Source organism: Pleurodeles waltl, chromosome 9 (assembly GCF_031143425.1).
Source record: "Pleurodeles waltl isolate 20211129_DDA chromosome 9, aPleWal1.hap1.20221129, whole genome shotgun sequence".
NCBI lineage: Eukaryota > Metazoa > Chordata > Amphibia > Caudata > Salamandridae > Pleurodeles > Pleurodeles waltl.
In genome coordinates this window covers 482,867,619-482,881,889 of record NC_090448.1, presented here as the reverse complement: position 1 = coordinate 482,881,889, position 14,271 = coordinate 482,867,619, and the positions used below count along the sequence as shown (strand labels likewise).

The 14,271-nt window shown below is 42.5% G+C and overlaps 1 protein-coding gene across 1 annotated transcript in view; it reads right to left on the bottom strand.

Moving 5' to 3' along the window:
- Positions 1 to 322: 322 nt before the first annotated feature.
- The window catches only part of CLBA1 (clathrin binding box of aftiphilin containing 1), a 139,180-nt gene continuing 125,231 nt past the window's right edge, over positions 323 to 14,271 (bottom strand). The window contains exon 6 of the mRNA XM_069207325.1: positions 323 to 1,607. Within this exon, the coding sequence (XP_069063426.1) occupies positions 1,458 to 1,607 (150 nt within the window). The 3' untranslated portion in view covers positions 323 to 1,457. The remainder of the gene's footprint in view (positions 1,608 to 14,271) is intronic.

Here is a 14,271-nt window from a genome sequence, read left to right as displayed (position 1 = left end):
GTGTTCGGTATGCATCTCTGCTGACGCTGATCTTCCATCTCACAGAGAAGGATTGCCAGCTTCACTCTAGACTGACTCACTGACTCAACTCTCCATGTATGGAGGGATGTCTCAGGCTATCCTCCTTGATCGGGCAGAGGGTACACCCGTTATGCTCTCAGAGTGTAGGTAGTGATAGGTAGGAATATATAGAAATATATGGTTGGATTATTTATTTTTATTTATTTTATTCACCATGTTGGTACTGCTGGTTACAATGCTTTGTTTCATCTACCTAATCATCGCAGCTCATTCTCTCTAAGCAAGAATACAAATATTCCAATAAATGTTTGAAAACCTTTATTCATATCTTTGTGTTTAAGGAGTCAGAGTGTCATGTTTGAGGTTGCCAAAAGTATCTGTGACCCTGGGAAGGTTGACAGTTCCTGATGGTGTAGACGGACTCAGTCCTCACATCCTGAAGTTCTGTCGTCCTAATACACAGTCCTACCTTTTAGTAGGAACCGTACAATAGCCACTCTAGCCTATGACATAGCAATTCACTCTACAACATGCCACTCCATTGTATGACATGCCACTTCCCTCTACCACATGATACTCCACTTTACAGCATTATACTCCACTCTACAAAACTGCATGCTACTCAGCTCTAAAACACACCACTCCCCTCTATGTCACACCTCTCTACCTCACACCACTCCACTCTACGACATGCATCTCCACTTTACGCTCCTCCACTGTAAGATACTCCACAACACACCATTCTACAATATGCCACTACACTCTACTCTATTATACAATACTACACTCTATGCCACTTCACATTACAACAAGCTACCCCACTCTATACCACTTGAATCTACACCACTCCACTCGTCGCCTCTCTACTGTACGCCATGACACTCTGCCATCTGACTACACCACAAGACTATGAAATTCTATGGAAAAATCAAAGGTTTAAGATTAGTTATAGGTAGAAAACGTGATTTATTATTTCTATACAAAACAAACAAACTACACATACATTGGAAATTCTAAAGTTATAGTTATAACCTAAAGATATAATTTATGCCCCACCCAAAGCTTACTATAACTTGCAGACCTCCGTACACAGTGTTGTGAACTCGCTAGGAAGACTACATTAACTATAACTCACCCCCTAGCATGCACACTGTTATCATAATGTCTATTCAGACATCATAAGTGTTGCTATGAATGCTATGATTTAACATGCTATGTGATGTAATATGAAAAGGTATTAGCTGTGCATATGTGTGTGTATATACATTTACAAAATGACAAATTATCCTAATAATAAGCTTGACATTCCTCAGTACTATACAAATAAAATAAAATATCTATATAAAATACTGCTATCTTTGGCTATCAGTTTAAAAGATTCTGATATAATAAAATATATTAATTTGTTCTGAGTCATTACAAGTTTAATAGAAAGCCTAACTTTTCATTATTAGGTTGTTTATGGAGAATATGCTCTTCTTTCCAGAAAAGGTTTGTGCAGGCACATTTGCATTCGATGGGGCTCGCTTTAGGTAAAGCTGGTAGCTGAAACCCTGTCCGTGCTTGGAATCTGGAGGCACCAAAAGCTAAGAAAATAAATAAAATAACATGAAATCAGTTTTGTATTGATGGTTATACACAGTTTGATTCTTCTTCACTTGATAAGCATGTATTAGATCCCTTTGGTGAATTATAGACGTCATCAAAATGAGGGCACGTTTTCCCAAACTTCATGTCAGAAATGTATAAAAGAAAAACTATAAGATAATTAAAACAGTGATACTGGAAATGTATCTCCAACTCTTTGGTTCTGCCATGCTGTAAGAAGGGACTTTTAGAGTTGTATTGCTTTTTCCTCTTTTGGGCTGCATTACAGATGCCATCGGTACACCCATTGTGGCCAGTAACAGAAATGTTTAGGTCCATCAGGGTTACAAAGTTTTAGGTTTCACTAGGGACTCTGGACTGAAATCCACCTCACTTGTAATCCTGCCCTTAATTGTGAACTCACCAGATGGAAAGGAAGATGGGTGGTGCTAACCATCAGAGTAGAAGTCACCTTCATGTTATAAGGGAAACACAGCCCACAGAGCAGCATGTGCATCAGACATATCGTAATAAGATGTTAATGTTAACAAATCATACAAATCCACTGAAAAAACAAAGGTTCAAGTATTATAGGTAACTAAGGAATAATATTTTAACTTATATTACAACGCATACAGACATCCACTAAAAACAAAACAAAAACTATGGTTAAAGTGGATTTATATGTAGGTCTTTTAACAAAAGAACAAACTACTGTTATAAAACCAACCAAACACTGAAGTTCACAAGTTATACTTACCTGACCTAAGTATAACTTGAATTGCTGTAATGCATTTCTAATGACAACAAATATTACATCAATCATTGATGACATATGAAATCTACTGCGGTGCAAGTCACAGTTTTATCTATGTGTGTGTGTGTATATATCTTTATATATATATATATATATATATATATATATATATATATATATATATATATATATATACACACACACATACACACACACACATATATACAGAACACACATACATGCGTGAGTCCTAAAGACAACCAGCAACCAGTGTCCACACTTTGTTTAATAACCGATTAAGCGTTTCAACTGTAGACTCATGCCCTAATGTAACTAACTCAGGCCCGCCATGCACAGTTTTTTCACCAGAAATGTAACTGCAAATACTACATTCATACTCTCAATTATGTTATCAAAGATGTAATTAGTGCCGTAATTTGTGGGGTAATTAGCTGTGCAAGGTGAGGGTGTGAGTTATAGTTACCTTAGGGTAGGAGTTATAGTTACTTGAGATAACTCTTTGGTTTTTAAGTGAATTTCTATATTTTTCAATTCTATTTCCTACCTATAACATCCCTGTACCCTTTGTTTTTTTCTGTGAATTTCTTTGTTTTTTAAACGTCTAATAATTTTCATTACTATATGTTAAACCAACCACTGCTGTGCACAGACCCCCGCAATGAAAATGACTATGCCCCCGGGACCTGGTTGACCCAGGGGCTGGACTTAAACAAGCACAGGAGCCCACGCTTATTTATTCATTTAATTTTCAGTGGATCTGCGGATCTGCCATGGCTCCTGCTGAAAATTCAAAAACAAAATGCTTTTTTGAACTGGGGGAGTCCGCACCACCAGAGGTAAGGGGTCAGGGTAACCCTACCCTGGTCCCTTTTGTTTTGTTTATGAATTCTTTCAGGGACTCAGCTGAAGCTGAGTCCCAACATGACTGCCAACCCTTCCTTGTTGAAGTATTCAGTAATCAGATCTCAGCATGAGATCTGGAGGGTTTGCGGAGCCTTCGTGTCCCTATAGATACAAATTTGTTTTTCTTTAATATTTCAAAAACTACTGAACAGATTTTCACCAAATAACAAAAAGGGTGCTTTCTGGACCAAGAACTATCTTTCCGCCCAATTTGATGTAATTCTGTCCAGTGGTTAGGGTTGTAGTTGTGTTCTAAATTCCTACAGAGATTAACGTGGGAAACACACCCTTTTTGACATTCCCTTTTCGTCAGCCCCCCTCACTTGGCGGATCACCCCAAAACTTTCCAGACTCCAGCTGAAGCGAGAAGAAAATTTCATGAAGATTCATCGAGTGTCACCAAAGATAAAGGATAGTAAAAAAACCACATTTTCTATAGAAACTAGGTCCTAACTATAACTACCTACTGGTGACTGTAGGTTATATAACTATAGGTAGATGAAAATGCCAGGCAAAACATATTGTTTTAAACAAAAAAAACAATGAAATTCACCAGTTCTAATTATCACAAGTAACTATAACTTGTGCATCAAGGTAACCATAACACTCATCTCCACCATGTGGCATCACTGCAACGTCATTTCAGAGGGAGGGCGCAAGTTATTGTTACTACAAATATTTCTGAACCTTAACATTTCAAAAACTAAAGAACCGATTTACATGAAATTACAAAAAAGCATGCTTTCTGGACCACAAAATAGCTTCCTGCCAAAATTCTGTTCAGCCGTTTTCCCAGTAGCCCTTTTAAAAAAACCTTAAAACTTTCCATGAAGAAACTAAGCAAAAAAGAGCACTTTTTTGAACGTTTTTGTGAAAATTCGTCAAACAGTGCCAAAGTAATTAGCAGCCCAAAAGAAGGCCTTTCCTATCGAAAAATTATCCTAGCTATAACTGTGCAGTGGATATATATATATATATATATATTACCACTTGGCGGTAGCCAGTAGGTAGTTATAGTTAGGACCACCTTTTTGCACAGATCAAAGCGTTTTTTGTTTTGCTAATAACTTTGATGCCATCTTCACGTAATTTTTAAAACTAGTTTGCCACTCACTTCAGCTGTCTGGGTTTTGGGGTGATTTGTCAAGCAGAGGCAGAGAAAGAGTGGGTCAGCCAAAACATTTTTCCCCATGCAATGTCAAACGGGATTTTGCAATTTTTAGACATGGCTAAAGCCGGAACCGCTGAACGGAATTACACCAAATTTGGCAAAAAGATAGATCTTGGTCTTGAAAGAGCCTTTTATATAATGTGGTGTAAATCTGTTCAGTAGTTTCGGAGGTATTGAAGGAAAATATATAGGTATCTAGGGAAAAGCAAGGCCCTGACTGGCTGGCCGCAACCTGAAAGGAAAGTTGCGATTGACATTTTGTTTCTTGGCCTGTCACCCGGGGAGAAAACATAAATAAAAGCACACATAAGGGGCAGGATTGAAGTGTCCTGACCCCATAAAAGACATGGAGGGGTCTCTGAGGGACCTGTCATGGGTAAAAAACAAAAAAAAAATGTTTTGGGCCGATTTGCAGATCCACTGCGGTGCAAAGCCCGACCCCCAGTGTAAATATGTGATGGATCCGCTGATTTGAAGCCCAATGGTAAACAAACGCTCAAACACCATAGCCATCTGCTAAAGGCCATGCGCAGCGTGGGGTTAGGTGCATGCGGGGGAGGGTTGGCTGAGTGCCTGGCCACAGACCTGTCCCTGCGGCCTTCCTGAAAGTGTTTCCTGGCCCCCGATCGCAGCACAGCTAGACACCAGGGATTTCACTTGGGGGGGTCGGCCCCCTCGGAAAACTGGCCCCCCTCCCCCGGGGGCATATTTTTTTTTTTAAAAAGGTAGGTTCCCACTGGGGGCTAAATTTTATTTAAAAAAAAAAGAAATGGACAGGGGGTCGCCCGTGGGCAGGGCGACCCCCTGTGGGGGCAATATTTTTTTTTTTTGTAGTTGTAGGGTTTCCCAAGGAAACCCTACAACTACTAAAAAAAATATAGATCTATATATATATATAGATCTATATATATAGATATATCTATGTAGATATATCTACATGGATATATCTATAGATAGATCTATATATATATATATATATATATATATATATATATATATATATATATATAGAGAGAGAGAGAGAGAGAGATATCTATGTAGATAGATATATCTATATAGAGATAGATCTATATATATATATATATATATATATATATATATATATATATATATATATATATATATTACTTTTGTCAATACATGTGTGGTTTCCCTGGGGGCTGCGATCGGCACCCAAGAAAACCAGACCCACATATAAAAGTGATATATATATATATATATGTATATATATGTATATATATATATAATATATGGAAAATGTCACTTACCCAGTGGTCATCTGTTCGTGGCATGAGACGCTGCAGATTCACATGCTGTGCACATCCCGCCATCTAGTGTTGGGCTCGGAGTGTTACAAGTTGTTTTTCTTGGAAGAAGTCTTTTCGAGTCACAAGATCGAGGGACTCCTCCCCTTTCGGCTCCATTGTGCATGGGCGTCGACTCCATCTTAGATTGTTTTCCCTGCAGAGGGTGAGGTAGGAGTTGTGTATATAGTAATAGTGCCCATGCAATGGAGTAAGTATGTATGTACATAATGTGGTTAAAATTGATATATTTACAAATTTACAAATGTAAAAGGTTAATTTTTGTCAACTTAAAACGGCTACAGGCTCCCGGGGAGGTGGGAGGGCGCATGTGAATCTGCAGCGTCTCATGCCACGAACAGATGTACACTTGGGTAAGTGACATTTTCCGTTCGATGGCATGTGTAGCTGCAGATACACATGCTGTGCATAGACTAGTAAGCAGTTATCTCCCCACAAGCGGTGGTTCAGCCTGTAGGAGTTGAAGTTGCTTGAAATAATGTCCGTAATACTGCTTGTCCTACTGTGGCTTGCTGTGTTGTTAACACATCCACGCAGTAATGCTTGGTAAATGTATGAGGTGTAGACCATGTGGCTGCCTTACAGATTTCAGTCATTGGTATGTTTCCTAGAAAGGCCATGGTAGCACCTTTCTTTCTAGTGGAGTGTGCCTTTGGTGTAATAGGCAGTTCTCTTTTTGATTTTATATAACAGGTTTGAATACATTTAACTATCCATCTGGCAATGCCTTGTTTGGATATTGGATTCCCTGTATGAGGCTTTTGGAAAGCAACAAACAATTGTTTTGTTTTGCGAATTTGTTTTGTTCTATCAATGTAGTACATTAGTGCCCTTTTGATGTCTAATGTATGTACTGCTCTCTCAGCTACAGAATCTGGTTCTGGAAAGAACACTGGGAGTTCCACTGTTTGATTTAAGTGGAACGGTGATATGACTTTAGGTAAGAATTTAGGATTTGTGCGTAGAACTACTTAATGTTTGTGTATTTGTATAAAGGGTTCTTGTATGGTAAAGGCTTGTATTTCACTTACTCTTCTGAGAGATGTGATTGCTATTAGAAAGGCTACTTTCCATGTTAAGTACTGTATCTCACATGAGTGCATGGGTTCAAATGGTGGACCCATGAGTCGTGTTAATACGATGTTGAGGTTCCACGAAGGAACTGGTGGTGTTCTTGGTGGGATAATCCTTTTCAGACCCTCCATAAATGCTTTTATGACTGGGATTCTGAATAAAGAAGTTGAGTGCGTAATTTGCAGATAAGCTGAAATTGCAGTCAGATGTATTTTAATAGATGAAAAAACTAACTTGGACTTTTGTAAGTGTAGTAGGTAGCTTACGATGTTTTTAGCAGATGCGTGTAATGGTTGAATTTGATTAATATGGCAGTAATAAACAAATCTTTTCCACTTATTTGCGTAGCAATGTCTTGTGGTTGGTTTCCTAGCTTGTTTTATGACCTCCATGCATTGTTGTGTAAGGTCTAGGTGTCCGAATTCTAAGATTTCAGGAGCCAAATTGCTAGATTGAGCGATGCTGGATTCGGGTGTCTGATCTGTTGTTTGTGTTGAGTTAACAGATCTGGTCTGTTTGGCACTTTGATATGAGGCACTACTGAGAGGTCTAGTAGTGTTGTGTACCAAGGTTGTTGTGCCCAAGTTGGTGCTATCAGTATGAGTTTGAGTTTGTTTTGACTCAATTTGTTTACTAGATACGGAAGGAGTGGGAGAGGGGGAAAAGCGTATGCAAATATCCCTGAACAACTCATCCATAACGCATTGCCTTGAGAGTGAGCCTGTGGGTACCTGGTTGCGAAGTTTTGGCATTTTGTGTTTTCTTTTGTTGCATATAGGTCTATTTGCTGTGTTCCCCATCTTTGGAAGTAAGTTTTTAGTATTTGGGGATGAATTTCCCATTCGTGGATCTGTTGGTGATCCCAAGAGAGATTGTCGGCTAACTGATTTTGAATTCCTGGTATGAACTGCGCTATTAGGCGGCTGTGGTTGTGAATCGCCCAATGCCATATCTTTTGAGCTAAGAGACACAATTGTGTCGAGTGTGTCCCTCCCTGTTTGTTCAGATAATACATTGTTGTCATGTTGTCTGTTTTGACAAGAAGGTGTTTGTGGGTTATTATAGGTTGAAATGCTTTCAACGCTATAAATACTGCTAGTAGTTCTATGTGATTTATATGAAGCTGTCTCTGGTGAGTGTCCCATTGTCCTTGGATGCTGTGTTGGTTGAGGTGTGCTCCCCAGCCTACCATGGAAGCATCCGTTGTGATTACGTATTGAGGCACTGGGTCTTGGAAAGGCCGTTTAAATTTATAGTATTCCAACATTGAAGCGAGGTGTATGTTTGGCGGTCCATCAACACTAGATCTTGAAGTTGACCCTGTGCTTGTGACCATTGTGATGCTAGGCACTGTTGTAAGGGCTGCATGTGTAATCTTGCGTTTGGGACAATGGCTATGCATGAGGACATCATGCCTAGTAGTTTCATTACTAATTTTACCTGGAACCTTTGGTTTGGGTGCATGGCGTGTATTACGTTTTGGAATGCCTGTACCCTTTGTGGACTTGGAGTGGCAATCCCTTTTTTTGTGTTGATTGTTGCTCCTAAGTACTGTTGTATTTGACACGGCTGTAGGTGTGATTTGTTGTAGTTGAGTGAGAACCCTAGCTTGTGAAGGGTTTCTATTACATACTTTGTGTGTTGTGAACACCGTTCTTGCGTATTGGTTTTGATTAACCAATCGTCTAGGTACGGGAACACATGTATTTGCTGCCTTCTGATATGGGCTGCCACTACGGCAAGGCATTTTGTAAAAACTCTTGGCGCTGTTGTTATTCCGAATGGCAACACTTTGAACTGGTAATGTACTCCTTGGATTACAAACATTAAGTACTTTCTGTGGGAAGGATGTATGGGTATATGTAAATACGCATCCTTGAGGTCTAGTTTTGTCATGTAGTCTTGTTGTTTGAGCAATGGGATCACGTCCTGCAGTGTCACCATGTGAAAGTTATCTGATTTGATGTAAATGTTTAATGTTCTGAGATCTAGGATGGGTCTTAGAGTTTTGTCTTTTTTGGGTATGAGAAAGTACAGGGAGTAAACCCCTGTTCCTTTCTGATGAATTGGTACTAGTTCTATTGCATCTTTTTGCAACAACGTTTGGACCTCCAGTTGTAATAGATCCATGTGTTGTTTGGACATGTAGTGTGTTTTCGGTGGGACATTTGGAGGGAATTGTAGGAATTCTAAGCAATAACCATGTTGGATAATGGCTAGGACCCATGTGTCTGTTGTTATTTCCTCCCAGTTTCTGTAAAAAGTGGTTAGTCTCCCCCCCACTGGTGTTATGTGTTGGGGATTTGTGACGCTGAAGTCACTGTTTATTTTGCGGTGTCTTGGGACTTTGGAACTTTCCTCTAGTTTTAGGGAACTGTCCCCCTCTGTATTGTCCCCGAAAATTTCCCCTCTGATACTGACTCTGGTATGTGGGCCTTGTTTGTGAGGTTGAGGGTTCTGTGCTCTGTCCTCGAAAGCCCCCTCTAAACTGTGTTTTACGAAATGTGTCTCTGCTCTGTGGGGAGTAGAGTGCGCCCATGGCTTTGGCCGTATCTGTGTCCTTTTTAAGTTTCTCGATAGTAGTGTCCACCTCTGGCCCAAACAACTGCTGTCCGTTAAAAGGCATATTCAGCACAGCTTGTTGAATTTCCGGCTTGAATCCTGAGGTGCGTAGCCATGCGTGTCTCCGTATGGTGACCGCTGTATTTACAGTCCTAGCAGCTGTGTCTGCTGCATCCATTGCCGACCGTATCTGGTTGTTAGAGATACTTTGGCCTTCTTCCACCACTTGTTGTGCCCTCTTTTGGAACTCTTTGGGTAGATGTTCTATGAAATGTTGCATTTCGGCCCAATGAGCCCGATCATATCTATCCAGCAAGGCCTGTGAATTTGCAATGCGCCATTGGTTGGCTGCTTGTGCCGCGACCCTTTTCCCGGCGGGGTCGAACTTGCGACTTTCATTGTCGGGTGGTGGTGCTGCATCTCCCAAGGTGTGTGAGTTCGCCCTTTTGCGAGCTGCCCCTACTACCACTGAGTCCGGTGTCAATTGCTGCGTGATGTACACAGGGTCTGTTGGTGGAGGTTTGTACTTTTCTCCACTCTTGGAGTGATGGCCCTGCCTTTTACAGGCTCTTGAAACACTTGCTTTGAGTGTTTCAGCATTCCCGGTAACATAGGGAGACTCTGGTACTGGCTATGTGTGGACGACAGAGTATTAAACAAAAAGTCATCTTCAATTGGTTCTGCGTGCAGGGTGACATTGTGAAACGCAGCTGCTCTTGACACCACCTGTGTGTAGGCAGTACTGTCCTCAGGTGGTGACGGTCTCCCTGGATAACAGTCGGGACTGTTATCTGATACTGGCGCATCATAAAGATCCCATGCATCAGGATCATCTTGACTCATTCCTGTATGAGTTGGAGACTGCATCATTGGTGGAGTGGCTACCGGTGATGGTTGTGGTGAGCGCTGTGGTGATGGTGGCGGAGTTATTTGTTTTGCCACCTTTGCTTGTGGTTGCTCGTCTTTCTCTTGGAAGGCAAGTTTCCTTTTAATTCGGATTGGAGGGAGAGTACTGATTTTTCCTGTGTCCTTCTGAATGTGGAGCCGTCTTTGAGTGTAATCTGGCTCCCCTGCCTCTAGCTCCTGTCCGAATCTGTGTCCTTGCATCTGTGAGGACAGGCCCTGTTCCTCGGTGTAGGAACTTGTTTTAGGCTCCGAGGCCGGATGTTTCGGTATCGAAACCTTTTCGACCGTCTTTTTCGGCTCCGAAGACACTTTTTTGCCTTTCAGTGTTCCGATATCTCGGTGCCAACTCGTTTCGGTGCCACTGCTCTCTCGATGTCGAGATTGCTCTGACCCGGTGTCTCGGGGTCGAGTCTGTTCTGTGCTGGTATCTCGACCGGAGTCGGATGACTTTGACACATGTGTGCCCTTTTTCGGTGCCGATGTCTGGTCACCTAATTTTCGGGTTAAGCCATGGCCTGTTGGCGGTGGCGTCCCCTGGGCTTTAGAGGATTTTCCGTGAGTCTTGGGCAGGGGCGTCTTACTCACGGTTCTCGGCGTCTGTTCGGAATCGACCTCGTCCGAGTCCGAATCCGCGATGGAGAAGGTTTCTTCTTCCTCCAAGTCTTGGTGTCCTGCCGGCGCCGACGCCATTTGAAGTCTTCTTGCTCTTTGGTCTCTTAGCGTTTTCCTCGACCGAAATGCTCGACAGGCCTCGCAGGTATCCTCTTTGTGTTTGGGAGACAAACACAAATTACAGACCAGATGCTTATCTGTGTAAGGATACTTGTGATATTCGGGGCAGAAGCGGAATGGGGTCCGTTCCATTAGCCTTGAAGACGCACGAGGTCGGGCCGACCAGGCCCCGCCGGGGAATCGAAAACCCCAAAGGGCCACCGGAGCTCTTCAAAATTCGGTGTCGATCTGTTTTAACTAACCCAATACCGAACGCAAACAATACCGTCAAATTTTCCGAGATTTAACTAACTTTCCGAACCGAAACACGAAGCGAAGAGGAACACGTCTGAACCCGATGGCGGAAAGAAAACAATCTAAGATGGAGTCGACGCCCATGCGCAATGGAGCCGAAAGGGGAGGAGTCCCTCGATCTCGTGACTCGAAAAGACTTCTTCGAAGAAAAACAACTTGTAACACTCCGAGCCCAACACTAGATGGCGGGATGTGCACAGCATGTGTATCTGCAGCTACACATGCCATCGAACATATATATATATTTGCCACCAGTTGTCTTGCAGTTGCAGCTTGCGTCTTCAAAGCAATACACATACTTCAACGGACGCATTTCACCTGTAGCTTTTAGGCAGCAATAAAAAAGTCAAGTAAGTATTGTGATTATGTTTCTGCTACAAAAGGATCAGACTTTTGTCTAGTGGCAGTTTTAGTGCCATAAAGAAGCGCAGAAGATTTATATGCCTACTGCAAAGAGCAAATCTGTATTTTATGTCAATAGCTGAGTACATTAGTAAAGTCAGCCATTACCTGCGCTATAATACAAATGAAATGTATGTGCGGGGTGGGGGGCGGCTATGGAGAGATGAAGGGCACTTTTGCTGGGTGGTAATGAGGGAACCCGAGGAGGAGGGAGTGGGAGCACCAATAATGATTGTTGGACTGGGCGCAGGAGGTGCTAAAGACTGTGACGAATGGTATGTGAAAAGGTGTTTTTGAGTGTCTTGAAAGAACATGCTGATTGAGGGAAGAAGCACAGGTAAGGTGGCCTCTACTGTTGCACGTATCTCACACACACCATCGATTTTGTGCCGGTCTACGTAGGCTAGTGTTTTAGAGCAACAGTTTAGCCAATAGCAGAGATGGCATCTTGATGGATGACTGCTGCCGTCACTCGGGTTATAGAGGACAGCTCTGACATAGGATCAGAGACTGAGACATCAGATACTGAGACAGCATCTGAGGGATAGGACAATGGAGCAGACTCTGGGAGTGATTTTTCAGTTGGAGGAGTCCCATTCGATAACTCCTCTTCCAGTAAATTATTAGGGAGGTGATGAGGACAGTCCTGCTGTCCCTTTGCAAGCACTGTCTGTGCAACGGGGTAATAGTGGGTTAGCCCAACCCAGACAGCAGGTGAATGCGGCAGCAAGCAGAGAGAGAGTGCTCTCTTGGGAGCTCCCCAATTTAGTTCAGCCCCAAATTCCACCGCCCAAATCGTATTGTGGAGACATCAAAATTATCTATCACAAAACAAAATGGTTTTGTAAGGCAGGCACCTGTGTTTTGTTTTTGGTCCTGGGTTCGGCCACCATATAGAGAAATATACTAAACCCAAACATTTCTGGAAACTAGACATTCGGGGGAGTCCACAGAGGTGTGACTTGTGTGGATTCCCCAAAGTTTTCTAACCCAGAATACCCTGAAAAGCTGAAATGTTGAATAAAAACTCTATTTTTCTCGCATTTCTGTCACACAAACTACAGGAATATGCTGGGACCCACAAAATTCCTACCACCCAGTGATTCCTCACCTGTCCTGCTAAAAACACTACCCCACTTGAGTGCCTATACCTAGTGCCTGTGTCAGGAATGGATCACCCCATGGTCAACAGCTGCCTCATGTAAGGACCAACATTGACCGTTGTGTGATCTATTCCTGTCACGGGCACCAGGCCTACCCACACAAGTGAGGTACCATTTTTATTGGGAGACTTGGGGGAACGCTGGGTGGAAGGAAATTTGTGGCTCCTCTCAGATTCCAGAACTTTCTGTCACCTAAATGTGAGGAAAAAGAGTTTTTTAGCCACATTTTGAGGTTTGCAAAGGATTCTGGGGAACAGAACCTGGTCAGAGCCCCACAAGTCACCCCATCTTGGATTCCCCTAGGTCTCTAGTTTTCAAAAAATGCACAGGTTTGGTAGGTTTCCCTAGGTGCCGGCTGAGCTAGAGGCCAAAATCTACAGGTAGGCACTTTACAAAAAACACCTGTTTTCTGTCAAAAAATGGGATGTGTCCACGTTGTGTTTTGGGGCATTTCCTGTCGCGGGCGCTAGGCATACCCACACAAGTGAGGTATCAATTTTATTGGGAGACTTGGGGGACCGCTGGGTGGAAGGAAATTTGTGGCTTCTCTCAGATTCGAGAACTTTCTGTCACCTAAATGTGAGGAAAAAGTGTTTTTTTAGCCAAAGTTTGAGGTTTGCAAAGGATTCTGGGTAACAGGACGTGGTCAGAGCCCTACAAGTCACCCCATCTGGGTTCCCCTAGGTGTCTAGTTTTCAAAAATGCCAAGGTTTGCTAGGTTTCCCTAGGTGCCGGCTGAGCTAGAGGCCAAAATCCACAGCTAGGCACTTTGCAAAAAACAGGTCTGTTTTCTTTGGGAAAATGTGATGTGTCCACATTGTGTTTTGGGGCATAACCTGTCGCGGGCGCTAGGCCTACCCACACAAGCGGGGTACCATTTTTATCGGGAGACTTGGGGGAACGCTGGGTGGAAGAAAATTTGTGGCTCCTCTCAGATTCCAGAACTTTGTCACTGAAATGTGAGGAAGAAGTGTTTTTTTGGCCAAAGTTTGAGGTTTGCAAAGGATTCTGGGTAACAGAACCTGGTGAGAGCCCCACAAGTCACCCCATCCTGGATTCCCCTAGGTGTCTAGTTTTCAAAAATGCACAGGTTTGGTAGGCTTCCCTAGGTGCCGGCTGAGCTAGAGGCCAAAATCTACAGCTAGGCACTTTGCAAAAAACACGTCAGATTTCAATGTAAAAATGTGATGTGTCCATGTTGCGTTTCCTGTCGCAAGCATTAGGCCTACCCACGCAAGTGAGGTACCATTTTTATCGGGAGACTTGGGGGAACACAGAATAGCAAAACAAGTGTTATTGCCCCTTGTCTTCCTCTACATTTTTTCCTTCCAAATGTAAGACAGTGTGTAAAAA